At 39.4% G+C, this 17,473-nt stretch overlaps 1 protein-coding gene across 2 annotated transcripts in view; it reads right to left on the bottom strand.

The window, feature by feature from the left end:
* The window catches only part of LOC137652550 (rho GTPase-activating protein gacJ-like), a 144,254-nt gene that overhangs the window by 8,632 nt on the left and 118,149 nt on the right, over positions 1-17,473 (bottom strand). For both annotated transcript variants that reach the window (XM_068386035.1, XM_068386034.1), the window contains exon 3: positions 14,044-14,345. In XM_068386035.1, coding sequence (XP_068242136.1) covers positions 14,044-14,345 — 302 coding nt within the window. The remainder of the gene's footprint in view (positions 1-14,043; positions 14,346-17,473) is intronic.

Below are 17,473 nucleotides of genomic sequence, written 5' to 3'. Positions count from 1 at the left end.
AGATTACCCATAAATATTATAATAAAAAATTTCTAAAGTTTGCGGAAGTACGAGAAAATTACTTTCCTGGATTACGCTTATAAGGTACGAAGATGTTTCAAGAGATGGATACAGGCTGCTAAAGTGAGAGAGATGGCTGGTTTAGAAGAACTGATAGTGCTGGATCAATATTTACGAGGAATTCCTGAACATATTTGAACGTAATTGAGAGAGAGAGAGGTGAAGAAACTTGATCAAGCCACTTTGCTGAGTGAAGATTATAATATTATCAGTCAAAAACCCTCCTCGGGTATGAATTTTCTACCCTAGTTCTGACCAAATGTCAAGTATTCACTGAACCATAGAAACCAGTTCAGTAATAACTATGGGAACAAGTTCAATAGTTACAGATTGTGCAGAATGTGACAGTACCATAACACTCGTATTCCTTCGGGTGTTTTGAAAGACATGCAAAAGATTAATATCGTCTGTTATAAGTGTGGCAAGAAAGGCCATATCAGTAAGGAATGTTGGTCAAAGCAACAGAAAGCAGTCACCCAAGTGGTTAAGGATAATTCACCTTCACAGAATGCGAAGATGAAAAATCAAATTGGAAGGGTCGACGAGAAAAATAAGCAGGCTAATGTTTACACAGCGAACAGGACAACCTCAAACAGCGTGGTTGCCTTTAAACCATATATTTATGATGGTATGTTAGCTGCTCTGGAGGGGAGCAAGCAGATCCTGATCAAGATATTGCGCGACACAGGATCTAATCATAGCGGGGTGACAAGAAGTGTACACCAATTGGTGGAACAGTCTCTCACAGGAGATTCAGTCATTTTGAAAGGAATAGGAGGTGAAGAGGTTACTCCTATTTTCCGTTTGAAACTATCATGTGAGTTGGTGACAGGTCCTTTTGAATTTGCACTAAAGGATTTATTGGCTGTCGAAGGAGTGGAAGTCCTACTGTATAATGAGGTTGGGGGAACGCCCTTTGTGTCTTGTCCCATTGTAATGGAGAAACCACTGAGGTATAGTCCTACGACAGAACTCGAGAAGGACTACCCGTATCTGTTTCCTAGTTGTGTGATGACTGGTAGTATGACAAAGAAAGTGACCACAGAAGAAGACAGAGAAACCGAAGGAGCGATGAACTTGGAGGATTTGTTTACAGAAGAAGAGGATTCCAATGATGGTACGCAAGAGGAGAACCCAAGAGAAGAGGAACGACAGACAAATCAATAGGAAGAAATGGACGCAATGAATTTGAATGAAATAGAAAACGCATTATAGGTAGTAGGACAAGTGAGTCGGAAACGACTGATAGGATTACATCGGAAGGATGCGACGTTAACAGAAATATTGTACCGGATAGTGGATGAAGTGGAGGTGCAGCAGTCTCCCACCTGTTATTACCTAAATGATGGACTGCTTATGAGAAAGCATAGACCCATCGATATCCCTGGGAATGCCGAATGAGGTATATATTCCCAGATATTAGGCTAATTACCGCACCACTAAGAAGACAGGTGATCACCGTAGCGCATGAGAGGGGACATATGGGAATAAGGAAGACAATGGAGAAGATTGTGAAACACTTTTTCTGCCCTGGCATGCATAAGGATTTGATCCAGGTTTGTCATACATGTCACGTTTGTCAAATGGCTGGAAAGCCTAACAAGTACATCAAGAAGGCTTCCTTACACCCAACTGAAGGACGAGGAGAACCCTTCAGCAAGGTAATGATTGACATTGAGGGACCATTGCCGAAAACGAAGAATGTCCACGAATATATGGTAACTTTATTGTGCCCATTGACAAGATACCCAGAAGGCATACCCCTCAGGAGCATCAGTGCCGAGTAATTGCCGAGAAGTTACTAGACTTTTTCATCAAGTTTGGTATTCCAGAAATTGTTCAGAGTGACCGAAGAACAAATTTTACGTCAAAATTGTTTCAGGACGTGATGAAACTGTTGGATGTGAAACAACAACTGTCTACTGCTTATCACCCGGAGACCCAAGGTGCATTAGAGAGATTTCATCAAACTCTAAAGAGTATGTAAGTCAAGTACTGAAACGAAACAGGAAATGGATGGGACATCGGACTACCGTTAATTAATGTTATTTGAGGTACGTAATGCTAATCAAGAAAGCATGATATGTAGCACGAATGAAATGGTGTTTGGACGAGAACTTAGAAGACCGATTAAAATGTTGGCAAAAAAATGCAAAGATCAAGGGGAAACGGGTGGAGAATATATAAAAAATTCAAGGAAAAGGATCGGCAGGATAAGGAGGTTTTTCCCAGAAAACCTGAAAATGAGTCAAGGAAAAAGGAAGAAAAGGTTTGATAAGAATAGTAAGGACAGACAGTTTGCAGTAAGACAACAGGTGTTGGTTTTCTTACTAATAAGGAGTTTCCCTCTCACCAACAACTTTTCAAGGACCATTTCAGATTTTGGAGAAGATCAGTAACCTGACCTACATTATCGAAACCCCAGGAAGAAGGAAAAGCCAAAGGAAGGTACACATTAACAAATTGAAAGAAAACGAGGCTGAAGCTTCACAGGTGTGTATGGTACAAACCATTCCATCCACGGAAAACGACGCCAGATATGGTAGGGGCTGTAAGCAAGGTGAATAATTCATCCATCATTAGGAACATAGAAGAGAAATTAACACATTTGAACAATGAGCAGCAAGAGGAATTAAGCCGATTGAGTAAAAGTTTCCCTGAAATTGTCCCAGACGTCCCGAAACGAACCAACTTGACAAGGGATCGGATACGCCTTAAAACCACAGAAAAACCATTCAAACAACATGCCTATCAACTGTCGCCGTATCACCGAGAAGTCGTGAGAAAAGAAGTGGGCTATTTATTACAAAATGGATTAGCTGAACAAATTTCTAGCCCTTACAGTTCGCCATGGTTGCTCGTGAAAAAACCAGATGAATCTTATAGGATGTGTATGGACTATCGAAAGTCGAAATCGATCAGTGTGTCCGACAATTACCCCTTTTACCCCCAAAGGACGTACTGGTACGTTTCTCAAAACTCATCCCTTTACCCCCATGGACGTACTGGTACGTCCTTGCAAAAAAATGCTATAAAAAATTTTTTTTCATATTTTTAAAGATTTTTTGAGAAAATTCAGGCATTTTATAAGAGAATGAGACCAACCTGACCTCTCTATGGCAAAAATTAAGGCTAGCGATTTAAAAAAATATACTGCAAAATGTGCTGGGAAAAAAATAACCCCTGGTGGTTAAGGGTTGGAAATTTCCAAATAGCCTGGGGGTAAAAGGGTTAACCATTGCCACTCATAGACCAACTACTCTACAACATTGGACAAACGTGGTTCGTGTCTAAGATTGACTTCTTAAAAGGCTATTATCAAATTCCTCTGGATAAACGCAAAATTATTATTAGTTTTTATAACCACGTTTGGATTACATCAATACACAGTTATGCCACTTGGTCTAATGAACGCACCGCTACCTTTCAATGAGTGATGGATAACCTTCTAGACTCGATTGAAGGATTAGGTGTATATCTCAATGATATAGTAAGGAAAGCCTCACCTCACCCCACGCACCCAACAAGGAAGGAATTACAACGGTTTTAGGGAATGCCAGAATTCCACCAACGTTTTTGTCTGAACTTTTCGGTTGTAGTCGCTCCCTTGACGGATTTGACTAACCCCAAGAAAAAAAAATTTGCATGGACCAGCAATTGCCAGGAATCCTTCGACAAGATAAAGACCATATCAACTTTGAAACTGATACTGTAAGCACTGGATTTCAAAAAGAAATTCCTTATCTAAGTGGATGCGTCGGATAATGGGAGTGGAACTGTCTTATTGCAAGAGGACAATGAAGGAGTTCTTCACCCAGTCTGCTTTATGTCATCGAAGCTGAAGAAGCATCAATGCGCCTACTCGACAATTGAAAAGGAATTACTAGCGTTAATCACAGTGATAAGGATATTTGAAGTTTATGTGAATAGACCACAAAATGAAGAAATTACAGTTTATTCAGATTACAATCCTTCATCTTTTGTTAATAAAATAAAGAAAAATAACCAAAAGTTAACTACGTGGTCATTACGTTTGCAACCATATTATATTAATGTAAAGCATATATCAGGTAAAGATAATTTGGTTGCAGATTATTAATCTTAGGCTGAATCGGCGGATTCAGGCACGGAATATATAATCTTTTTGAAGGGAGCTATCTTACAAAGCTGATCTTCATGAAAATAGAATATTTCATTCATTTATCTTATTTGTGTATTTAAGAAATGTATAGCCAGCTCATAAGGTGATTTCCACTCACCTAGGATTAAGTAAATGTATGTAAATCATATAAGACTTTCGTCATTCCTTTAGATGTATTCTCATTCAGTTTTGTATATGTAAATTTACGTTATTTCAAAGAATTAACTTTTTATTTCACGTAGTTTTGATACGAAGTCTTATGTAAACTTGTTATAAGGTACGCCGTATGACACATATTAGGCATGAGCACAAGGGATTTCATAATTTTTTCCACGTAATTAGAATTCTATACAGTAGACCCCCGCCAAACAACATTATTCTGTTCCGGAGTTGGTATCCTAAAGTGAAAATGTCGTATGGCGGGCAATAGAATAGCTAATGCGTGCAGAACCCCAGGTAAAAACATCAAAATTTTATATACATATCAAAAATTAGTAACAAAATAGTATAGTAAGTACTGTACTACAGTACTTATATATAATATACATGTACTGTACAGTATATAATTAAATAACATTATAAATAGAAATTATATACAGTACAGTACTATAAAGGAAGAATTAAATTTTATTTACCTTTCGAGTGACGTGACTTGAGCTGGTAGTGGGTGGAGGCAGAGTGGGGAGGAGACGGCAGATATAAAAACGTAACAATGCTAATTATGTTACACTTAATAATAGATTTATTCTTATTGAACACTTAAATTAAAAAATGCTTCTTTTTATTATTTTTGTCTTTTGAATTTTTTTTTATGATTTTCTTTTCTAGAGCTTAATTTTATACAGTAGCACTTCTTCATCTTCTCTTTACTCTTTTTTAGCTTTTTTACTAGAATCACTGATATCATCTTTGCTTTCTGACACTTCTCTTTTGGAAAAATATCTATCCAAAGAAGTCTGCTTCTGACGACTCCTCAAAATATTTCTAAAATGACTCATACACTTGTCATTAACGCTCTCCATAAGATGACCTGTGTGAAGTTTTTCTGGGTGTTTTTTTTTTATGACTTTCGTAAGGTTTTCATACCAACCGATAGCTTCCCTTATTTCTTCTGATGTCGTTTCTTCTGTCTCCCCCCCCCCTTCCCCCCGTCCTCACCACCACTAGAGTGGTGCTCTTCTTGAATGATAGTCAACTGCATAGCCTCCAACTCCTTCAAGTCTTCAGTCGTAAGCTCCTCCCTGTGCTCCACGATAAGGTTATCGACGTCAGCCTTATCGACAACAAGCCCCCGATTGAAATTATTTCCTCAACATCACCCTCAGGGGAAGGATCATCAACGGCCTCGTCTTCGGTTGAGGGTTCGAAACCTTCGAAGTCGCGTTCTGCCACAACAGCTGGCCACAGTTTCTTCCATGAGGAGTTGAAGGTGAGCCGTGAAACCTCATTCCAAGCTTTATCGATCATCTTCAGGCATTGAACGATGTCAAAATGGCCCTTCCAAAATTCACGGAGGGTGAGTTGAGTGCTTTTAGTCACTTCGAAGCCTCTTCTGAACAGATGCTTCGTGTAAAGCTTCTTGAAGTTGGCAATCACTTGCTGGTCCATAGGTTGGAGGAGAGGGGTGGTGTTTGGTAGCAGATAGAGAACCTTGATGAAGGAGAAGTCAGGATGTATGTTGGCCTCGAGACCAGGAGGGTGAGCAGGGGCATTGTCCAGTACCAGGAGACATTTTAGAGGAAGATTGTTCTCTTCTAAAATTTTCTTGACAGCAGGACTGAAGCAGACATTTACCCACTCAATAAATATGGTCCTCGTGACCCAGGCCTTAGCATTAGACCTCCAAAATACCGAGAGCCTATCCTTCGTGATATTTTGTGCCTTGAAGGCCCGAGGATTCTCTGAGTGGTACACCAGTAGGGGGTTTATTCTCAAGTCCCCACTGGCATTTGCACAAAATGCGAGAGTAAGTTTGTCCTTCATCGGTTTATGACCAGGAAGTTTCTTTTCTTCTGTTGTGATTTATGTACGGCGGGGCATTTTCTTCCAGAGGAGGCCAGTTTCATCACAGTTAAACACTTGCTGAGGATTGTAGCCTTCTCTGGAAATTAATTTCTCAAATTTCTTGAGGAATTCTTCTGCTGCTTTCTTGTCAGAACTGGCTGCCTCTCCATGCCTGACGACTGAGTGAATACCGGTCCTCTCCCTAAAGCGATCAAATCATCCATGAGAAGCCTTGAACTCTTGGGGGGCTTGCTGTGATGTTCCTTCATCTCCGCTGTCTCTCTGGGCTTCCACGAGATCAGCAAAGATGGCGCTCGCCTCGTGCGAAATTACCAATTGCGTGAGTGTATCACCAGCGATTTCCTTCTCTTTAATCCATAGTAGAAGGAGTCTCTCCATCTTGTCGTTGATTGAGGTCCTTCCACTGGCAAGGACAGTCATGCCTTTAGAAGACTTACTTGCTTTAATGGCTTCCTTGTTCTTGATGATTGTACCAATCGTGGACTGGTTACGGTCATATGTAATAGCAAGGGTAACGATGTGCATGCCTTCTTTGTATTTCTTTATTATCTCCAGCTTCGTTTCCATAGTAATCATCTTCTTACTTCTCCCTTTAACATCACTAGCAATCTTGGGACCCATGGCTAACGACTTAAATTTGGAATTAAGCATGGAAATGCAAAAAAAAAAAAAAATACAATATTGGAAGCACTCACACGAGATCAAGTCATTACGAAACACACACGAGATTCTGAACTGAGCGCGCGATTAACAAAGAGCAAGATAGAGGCAGCATCTCTCTCAGGCATTGTGGGAGGGATTTCAGCCAATAGCGTATCAGCATCTTTGTGACGCTGTGACGCCGACCAATAGCAAAGCAGTTTCTTAGTGACGTATGCAGTGACGTATGAGTGTGGTGTAAGGCGAGTGACTCGCAGTCGTACGTGTACCAACCGCCAAGTTTGAATTTTGGAATTCGATGACGTAAGGTGAGGAAATTGCCGTACCAAGGGGACGAAAAAACATTGTATTCCACACCGTAACGTGGAAAAAACGTAAGTTGGGGACACCGTACCCCAGGGGTCCACTGTATTAAGTTTTATATTTTCTGTAATGTTAAGAGAGGAAGGTGGGTGGAGTTAGCTGGGAGAAAGTTGCCTCGCAAGCAAGGTTAGTACCCCTTCTTTAAATTACTACGTTGGTGACCTTGACACCGCTAGACCATGTCCCCAAGCTTCCAGTAGGCTGAACTGGAAGGTTCTGGAATCAATTAGGTTAATATATATAGGACCTAGCGATGCATAGGAAGCAGAAGAGATCCAGCCTATCCCTTTGAAAGAGCCAAGTACGCCAGCCCTCTCTCCTCTCAAGTGTGTATAGCGTTTTTCTCTCAAACGGGATTAGTGATTTCTCTCCAACGTGTATCATGTATAGTGGTATTCAGACGTTGGTGATATTATTGGGTGATTAGTTAAAAGTGTAGTGTGTTAATGTAAGTATATTTTATACAAATTTTTGCAACTAGCCCTGTGATATTAGGTTAAACGGTGAAGTGTATTTATTTTGCTTAACCATTCAGTAACCTTGGGTGAGCCTAAGGACGTGAGAATATTAGTTACGTATATGTAAGCGGAATTCTGATTTATTTTCTATAAGTGTTAAAGTGTCATTCATTCATTAATTGTCAAAATGAAAATTTTTTTTAAAAATCCATTTCTAGTGAGACAAGTGTTTGTATTATTTTCTGAAATGATTTGTCATAAGTCTCAGGTCCAGTTCTGGTTTAAATTTCGAATGATTTATTTTTGGTGTTAAATCTTTTGAATTGTTATTATTTTTATAGAATATGCTTATCTCTGTAAAATGTGAATTATTTCGATCACCAATATATTTTTCAGTACTTTTCTCGAATCCTTGTCTAGGAACCGAAGTAAGAGGTTGGCTTTCGAATAGTTCACGTAAAGTAATCAACCATTTTTTTGGCCTCAGGTCATGTCGTCCTGATGGAAGTTCCTTCATAGTAGCTTCCTAGGTTATATTTAACTACATCAGGACGACATTGCTACCTCACCTAAAAATAGATTTCCGTTTTGTTTTGAGTGTAAAGTAAAGAGACCTTTTAGATATTCAGTGTTCATATATATTATTGTCTGTGAGTTGCATAATTGTGTATTGTGTTTGAATTTTTTTTGCAGTTCTTGACGGGAATGCATTTTATAAATATTAAAGCTCTGACCAAATAAAGTTCATTTGCTTTCACCAGACTCTCTCAGTTACAACCTAACAGCTCGCCGGCACATTGATGACCACCGAAGTGTTCAACTCCATTCCGCTTTCCCCCTCACTGCCTTATTGTATGTTGATGCTACTGTCAGACACTGACTATGCTATCAATGCCAGGCCACTAAAACTACCGTAATTGCCAGTGGAGAAGGATTCGCCTGATTCCAGCATGCTGGAGTCTAGTTTTGCATAAAGGGTGAGACTCGGTCAAGCACCAAAGCTGATTACGCTCTCGCAGCCATCCCTGGAAACACTTTTCCGGAAATCTCCGATTGGCTGTGAGAACAAGGGGACACCCCTATAATATATGAAAACCTAAAATTATACCTCCTGGAGCAATACTCTCCATCACTGGCCGCCCGCAGAGTGAAACTTTTTCAGCTTTCTCAACAACCGTTGGGGGACAAAAAGGCTTTGTCTAGTATTGCTTGCCTGCAACCTGCCACTGACGGCTCTCCTTGTAAAGTGAATCTACTTCATGCTCTTTAGGTACGGCGTCTACCAGAACCTGCACATGCTGTCATCCCCAATGTCGATAATTTGCCCATAAAGGACTGATGACCACTTCACCACCTTCCAGACCTCCATGAACGACTCACGCTATTCAACATTGATCGAAGTTGATGTAAATGTGGTAGGATACGTACGCCCACCCTGTGACGTGCCAGAGCAATGACAAAGCCTCCCATCACCCACATAAACCACCAACCTCTCCAGCCACTTACCGATGCCCATCGGCCTCAGTTATCCTACCACCATTCCAAATTTGTGGGATATGCGAAGATATGTGCGAATGGTTTTCAGTGGCCAAAAAACGTATAAGTAGGCCATTGCTTGCGGCGGTGGCCTCCCCTGTCACTAATCTCTTCTTTTTGCATGACACAAACCCGGGCGTGCAATTTTTGGTAGACATGGGTTCTTGCCGTTCTCTTCAGCCAAGACTACTCTCAAGGACACGATGTAGTCTGTCTAAATATGCTGATATCCACCTAGTAGCTGCCAACGGATATTCTATACCCACCCAGAATTATGAAACCCTCACATTATCGTTTGGAAGCACCAAATATATTTGGAAGTTTCTCATTGCTGACGTCATATTGTCAATCCTCGGTGCGCATTTCCTATCAAACTTCCACCTCCTGGTCGATGTAGCTCACCAACAGTTAGTCAACACAGATTTTTACTCCTCAACGCCTTTCCAACCCAGCCCCTCCAACCTTGTTCTCCACATTAGCAACCCCATGAATGCCTACATCCACCTCCTCACATCGTACCCGGAAGTTTTTCTTTAAGAACTTCATCAAACACCCACAGTCCCCGTGAAACACAATATTTATCACCATATCAAGATCGTGGGTTCCCAGTGTTTTCCAGATTCAGATGTCTGGCACTGGATCGTTTGGCAGCCACTAAACAAACATTCTCAGAAATTGAAGAAAAGGGGCTTTGCCAAAAGGCCTCTAGCCCATGGTTGTCACCCTTACACCTTGTCCTGAAAAAAGATGGTTGTCTATATCCATCAGGGTATTACTGGTGCCTACACATGCAGACAGAACTGGATCACTACCCCATCCCAAACATTGCTGAGGTGACTTCCTACTTGCACAAAGCAAAGGTTTTCTCCATGTTCGACCTCCTGAAGGGGTATTGTCAAGTGCCCAGGAACCAGAAGACATCCCCAAGACCACCATAACCACCCCCTTTGGTACATACACCTTCAAGTACTCTTGCTTTGGACTTCATAATGTTAGGGCCACTTTTCAACATCTCATGGGCGGCATCTTAGGGGACCTCCCTTTCTGTGTATGTTACGTGGACTACATACTTTTGTTCCCTTCCTCCAAAGAGGAACACCTCCATCATCTAGGTATCATACTCAACCACCTACAACAGAAAGGTCTTGTAGTCTGGTACGACAAGTGTACCTTTGGCGCCAAAGAAGTATCGTTCTTAAGGCACGGCACCACTCCTGAAGGAGTCCACCACCTACCTGAGAAGGTAACACCCAATCTGAGCTTTTTCACACCCTCGACCATCAGAGCACTGGAAGAATTCTTGGGCATGATCAACTGTTATCACCGTTTCCTGCCAGCCATTGCTGCCACTCTTGGCCCCCTCTATGCCTCACTAAAGGGTAAGCTAAGAATCCTGAAGCAGGGTCCCCTTCAAGAAGCAGCCTTCTGCAACACAATGAATGACCTATCAACCGATATTGCTCTCACTTTACCTGTGCCACGTGCACCTCTCCCTCTCTCTACAAATGCCAGCGACATCACTATTGGGGTAGATCTCGAGCAAAGGGTCAACGGCTCGCCCCAGCCATTGGCCTTCTCCAGTAGAAAACTATCCAAGGCGGAATCCGGCTACTCTACCTTCATTCGTGAATTACTGGTGGTGCACTTGACTGTCCGTCCCCTTTGCCACTTCTTGGAAGGTACATTCTTCGTTATTCGCACGGACCACATGCCCCTGGTGCACACCTTCACTCAACAGTCCAATGCTGGGTCCGCCCAACAGCGCCGACAGCTCTCCGCTGTAGCTGAATATAATTGTACCCATCAGCACATCCCTAGGATACTGAATCCCATTGATGATGCCCTGTCAAGAAAAACATTGGCTGCCAGTCTCCTGGGATTGGATTAAAATGCCATTGTAGAAGCCCAACGAATAGATCCAGAGTACCAAGCATGTAGGACATCCTACATCGTCCTCGGTTGGGAGGTCGTCCCTCTCAACTACTCCAATGTCACACAACTCTATGACATCATGACTGGTAGACTTAGACCGTGGATACCTTCACCCATGCGCTGAAAAATGTTTGATTTCATTCATGACCTTTCACATCCCTCGCACCATTCTACTGCACAGCTACTGAAGACAAAGTTCATCTGGCATGGCATTACTAAGGATGCTAGGGATTGGGTCCACTCCTGTACATCATGCCAAACCTCAAAAGTACATCGACACACAGATTCAAGAGTGGGCACCTTTCCTCAACCGTATTGGTGCTTTGCCCACATTCATGTCGATGTTGTAGGTCCCCTACCCTCATCACAAGGACATCATTACCTGTTTACCGTCATCGACCGTTCCAGTTTTTGGCCTGAAGCCATTCCCATGGAAACTACATTGACCACCTCATGTACATCTGCCTCACTCCCAGGATGGTTAGCGAAATTTGGTATCCCTGAGCATATTACTTCCGACAGGGGTACCACTTTCACCTCTCAATTGTGGACATCATTAGCAAATCTCCTGAGTATCCCCCTTCATCAGACAACCACACACAACCCTGCTGTAAACGGCATGGTTGAACGTTTTCACTGTACCTTAAAAGCAGCTTTGATGTCCCACTGCAGGGACTCCAAGTGATTTACCCAGCTTACCTGGAACTTACGGGGACTAAGGACCACTCCAAAAAATGCCCTAGATGTCCTGGCAACTGAAATGGTGCATGGCGACCTGTCGATAGTCCCTACCAAATTTTTTATTCCTCAAACAATCTCCAGTAACTACGTCACGTTACAAGCCCCTTGCTAAGCAACACATACTGACAGATCTGCCCTCATCAATGCATGTTTTTTTCCTGCGCAACGCCACTAGCAAGCCACCGTTAATGACCCCTTTCATGGGCCTTTCCTCGTGATCCATCATACGCCAAAAGAATTCCTCCTCGACATGCTTGCTAAAGAGGACTGGGTCTCTATTGATCACCTAAAACCTGCATATCTCTTGTCAGATGACCCATCTACAGTACTCCTTTCACTAGCAGGGCACCCTATTTTACATACTGTATATGTCTTTTTTATGGGGGGATCCATGTACTACATGTGTATCACACACACACTCGTACACCATAACGGTATATCTTATTTTTTATATATTGCCATTATCGCTCTACCCTCTCTCTGATAACTTATTTATTCCTGTATTTTCCTGCACCATTGTTTTTTAATTTTTGTGCCGTTCTTGACAGGAATAGGTTGTATGAATACTCAAGCTCCGACCAAATAAAGTTCAGTTGCATTCACGAGTCTTTCAATTGCAACCTAATAGCTCGCTGGCACATATGATTACTAAGGAGAATCAGAATCAAGGAAAACCTCTTACAGCATTTACATTGAGCTAATTGAACAATGAAGCCAGAGATTGATATTGAAATCCGGGATGATGACGAATCTAACAAACCCTAAGTTTCTATCCACCAATCTATGAGAGTCAACTGCCGAAAATCAGATAACAGAATAATATTCAATCTAAATTAAGACATTTTGTACAACTGATGAAAAGACTGACCAGATGGTTCTCAGAAATAAATTTGCAATCAAGAATGACACCTAGAATTTTAAAAAAGCTGCAAATAGTTAAACACATAATGACAATGAAAAAATATGAATAGGGACTTACTGAAAATCATACTTCGTGTTTTGTTAGGATATAACTCCATCCCAAATAATTTTCACATGCTTAATTCTAGCTAGATATCTTTAAAAGGATTCAGCAACCTCAGTTCTACATTTATGAGATAGAGCTTCCATAAGCAATATAGCATTATTTTCAAAGCCAAACAATATATCTTATTTATATGATATAAGAAGTAAAGAAGCAAGAGCATTACCATGAGGGATGCCATATATTGAATTACTATAGGGAACAAGGTACCATCAATCTATTTGCTGGAAAATTGATAATGATACATAGAATTTATCAACTAACTCTCATCTCTTCAAGTTGGAAGGTAAGGGTCTCATCAAGAACTGATAAAAGCACCACTAAATTCAAAGCCATTCATAATAATTTCATGACGGGATCAAGAGATTTCCCTTTATCTCTGGAAATTGTATAAAGACCATCACAAGCTCAAAGTCCTTGAAATGGCCAAACTGTAATCTATGGAACAGATGGCTACCTTCAGATGCTATGCCATTAGATGTTCAAATACGTAAAATAATATGATAGAAACATAAACTGGTTGGTGATAGATAATCTGCTACCACAACCACATTACCAATTCTCCAACTAGCTTCAAACAACCTATTCTAACTAACTTCTAAACTATTACAAATAACTTGAACAAAGCATTTGCTGAGTATATGAGTCAAAATCATAAGAATCATATCAAAACTATCACAGAATGTAATCATGGCATGTACCCTACTGTTAAATATTTTCTATTTATACCCCTAATCTAGAAATTTAACACATATCAAATACATTTGATCCAAGTTTGATGAGTCACTCACCAAATAAATACACTCTGACTACAGAATTCCACGACTGAAATATTTGCCATTTTTTCATATAATATGAATACCCATATATTTATCTTTGCATGATTTTTAAGAAAATTATAGTTGTGCCTTAATTTCCATGGATATACCCAATACCATGAGCAATTAACGAAGATTCCAGTTGCGAAAATTTCGCCATGATTAATAGTACACTATAAGTAAGTAATAATAATAATGATGCTACTGAAATGTCGTTGTCATAAAGTATTTCTCTGAGTTCAGAACACAAGTTTCTTTGTTTCACCCATAATTGATGTGGCTTACCTGACACTTATGAGGAACAGATGCATAGAATCCATCATGGCGGTTGTCGCAGGAGAAGTTGAAAGATGGGAGTAAAAGATCCTCAGGGAGTCTAGGATAGAATGGATAGTCGCTCAGGTTATATCCCCTCAACTCATGGGGTAAGTTGGGGTCATGGATGTAGTCGATCTGCGGATTCCCCGTCAGAGGGGGTTTGGTTGAGGTTTCAGTGGTGTTCGTGTTTGCTGGGGAACCTTCAGTTTTCTCAGGAACACTTTTGGTCGAATCATCTTGACCTGTTGCCCTTCCTACTATTACTAGTCCTGGAAAAAAAAATTAATATATAACTATATAACTACCCAAATAATGGTGTTGTTTGTTTTCATATGTTATCTAGGTAAGTTACAAGTAGGTTAATGGAGAGAAATATCAAGGATTTTAGGTAAGAAATTGTATCTAACATCTACTTCATTTAATGTTCAATTTACTCTTTAAGTTCGCTTTAGCAGCCCTTGTATAAGAGGCATAGAAATGGTACCTCTTCTCCTCTCATCATTAAGAAATTAAATATTTTTATTTAAGAATATATAAAATCGCATGAATATCCACTCAAGGAGACTTTTCAGTTGTAACATAAATATTTTCATCAAAAATAAACTTCTGAAATTGCTAAGTCAGTTTTAAGATAATTGAGGTCATTCACAAACCTAAGTATATTAATGAACGATTGTTTAAAAGGAAAGATATGAATGGAATTGATGGTATGGAAAATATGGGATAACAACGAAAACACAACCTTGTGTATGAGGTTTGAACTCTTCGAATGATCTATTAGAGCAGCTTGGAGAGTAATACGAATATCATCTTACAAGAGAATTACTGAATGTGCAGAAAGCAAACTATGCAGAAAATACCTACATTTATTTTCTATTTCCCCTTCTACCATGAATATCACTACAACGAAATTTATATAATACTGTACAAAAACAGAAATAACAGGGTACTTGATACACGTATCTATTTGATTATTATTTTCAGTTTCCTTTCTACTAACGAGAGCGAATGCTTCTTTACTTTGAGAGAGTATTTCATTATTACCTTCGCCAACTTCGTTGCGGCGGTTATGTTTTGATAGTCATATGTTTGTATGTTTGTCTGTATGTGTGTTTGTGATTCTCATAACTTAAAAAGCAAGAAATTTGATGGGATGGTTGGCAATGATCCAAGGACAATTTGAATAAATTTTGGGAGTGATTGGGTCAAAAGTCAAGGCCATAGTAACGAGAAGGTAAAAAACGAATCAAAACTCTACAACTCTTTCACCGAATCTCGTGAATTTTTTTTTTTTTTTAGGAGTGATTGCGTCAAAATTCAAGGTAAAGGTCACAAAAAGGTCAAAAAAGTTTTTTTGCCATATCATGGCCAATTTTTATCTGATTTGCATTAAACAACACCAAAATGTGCATAACTGAATTGCCTATCTTGAGATATACAACATAATGTAGTGATGCCATTGCCATTGTTTGTGTATTTATTTGTTTGTATGTCTGTCTGTGGGTTTATGATTTGCATAACTCAAAAGCTATTTGATCCATCTCTTGAACTTTGATGGTACGAATGGTCATGATCCAAGGACATTTTGATTAGATTTCGGAAGTGAGTAGGTCAAATGTCAAGGTCAAGGTAACGAGAGGGCAAAAACGTCTTTTCCTATATCGTGGTAAATTTTTTTGCGATTTGCATGAAACTAGTGCAAAAATGTGCATGATTCAACTGTCTATCTTGAAATATACACCATGATATAGGCGAAGGTATGTGATCTACCAAGTTCCCGTTCTAGTTATGTTATATTTCGATTTTCAAGGTATGTTTGTTTTTCTTCTTTTTTCTGTACATTTTGGCTTATTAGTTGTCGATAAATTCACCTCTCCTTGAAGTGCTAAGGTCTTACTCAACATTAATTGGTCCACTTGTTCGGGAAGCTAAAAAAGAAAAGATAAACATACATAGATGCTCATACATACATACATACATGAGTATATATACCACTAATGCCAAATGAATATGGATTGGTGAGTGGCGTATTGATATGAATAATTATATCCAAATGGGTAAGGGAACAATTTGTCTAATTCCGAAAACAAGTTTCCTTTTTTATACAGTGCATGGCTTACACTCGGGCAAATATTGATCTTATTCGTATATATAGTTTATATACATTGTTTAACACCTAAGCCTAAGTTGAAGAGAAAATAAGGAAGACAATATTAAAAAGATCCTGGGAATTTTATCATAATAACCATTCATTCTTTGATACAGGGCATACCTAAGAAACCATTATAAACTGATATTAGCTACTGATTTTATTGCTGAAATAATCATAAGATTATTATGACAAAATTACATACAAATAGAATTCTATACTATTGTAGTGATGTTATCAGGAAGGAACGAAGAAGAGATTGTTTTTCGCTTAGTCCGTCAAAAGAGAAATATCTCTCTTGTTTGAATAATGAATGAAGGGAAAGAATTTCTCTCTTTCTCCTAGTTAATAGTCTGGGAAAACGTCTCTCCAAAGTGAATAATGTATAACTATACCTCCACAGTGATATTGCAATTTTCATGATGCTCTGCTTCGACGGAGAAAGCCGGAAAGTAATAGTGAGGACGTGTTCTTAATACTGCGTTTTCTTTCACAAGTGTTTTGTAATCTCTAATTGACCAGCATATCAAAAATCCCAAACATAAATTATATAAAAAAACCTTAAAATTTGTAAGACTAAGAAGAAATTGTTTTTAAGTGCTCTAAAAGAGTATAGGGCACAATGACTACTGAAAGAACTACAACTTTTGGTTAAGAAAGGAGGACTTTTTCCCGTGAGACTCACTGGAAGTTTTCCTGCCTAATTTCACTGTAATCCATTTCCCTGAAACACCTTAATGTATCATTTCATCTTGTGAGGCTCCTTCAGCTTTTTCATTTCTTTTTAAGCGTATCTCTTCATTATATCTGAAGGATGGAGTTGTCCACTTAAGATATATTTTCTTTATAATTTTCTCTTTTTTTCATTTTCTTCCATTTTATGCAGTAGTTTCGTAATATTTTCATTTTGATATTGTAGTATCATACTTTTGCCTTGTTAAACTTTTATGTTTGCATTTGTCTTTACTTCCCTACACTAAGCTCTGGATTTTTATTTTGTTTTTTTAAACATTACTATTTGTTGCAAAATTCAATTTTGCTTTGGGTAAGATTCTTTTCTTTGCATTATCTTGAACAGATGTCATGATTTGATGAAAATCTCCATTATTCAGAGGGCTCAATAAACTGAAGTTGTACAGTATTGTGAACACATCCGTTGGCAAATTAGCGGTCCGGATAACAAGTCTATCCAGCTGATGCTGAAAGATGAGTGAAACCGAACTCTTTTTTTCTTTTTTATTCTATTAT

This window comes from Palaemon carinicauda, chromosome 13, assembly GCF_036898095.1.
Source record: "Palaemon carinicauda isolate YSFRI2023 chromosome 13, ASM3689809v2, whole genome shotgun sequence".
Classification (NCBI taxonomy): domain Eukaryota; kingdom Metazoa; phylum Arthropoda; class Malacostraca; order Decapoda; family Palaemonidae; genus Palaemon; species Palaemon carinicauda.
Note: the sequence above shows the minus strand (reverse complement) of the source record. Positions and strands in the feature narration are given on the sequence as shown.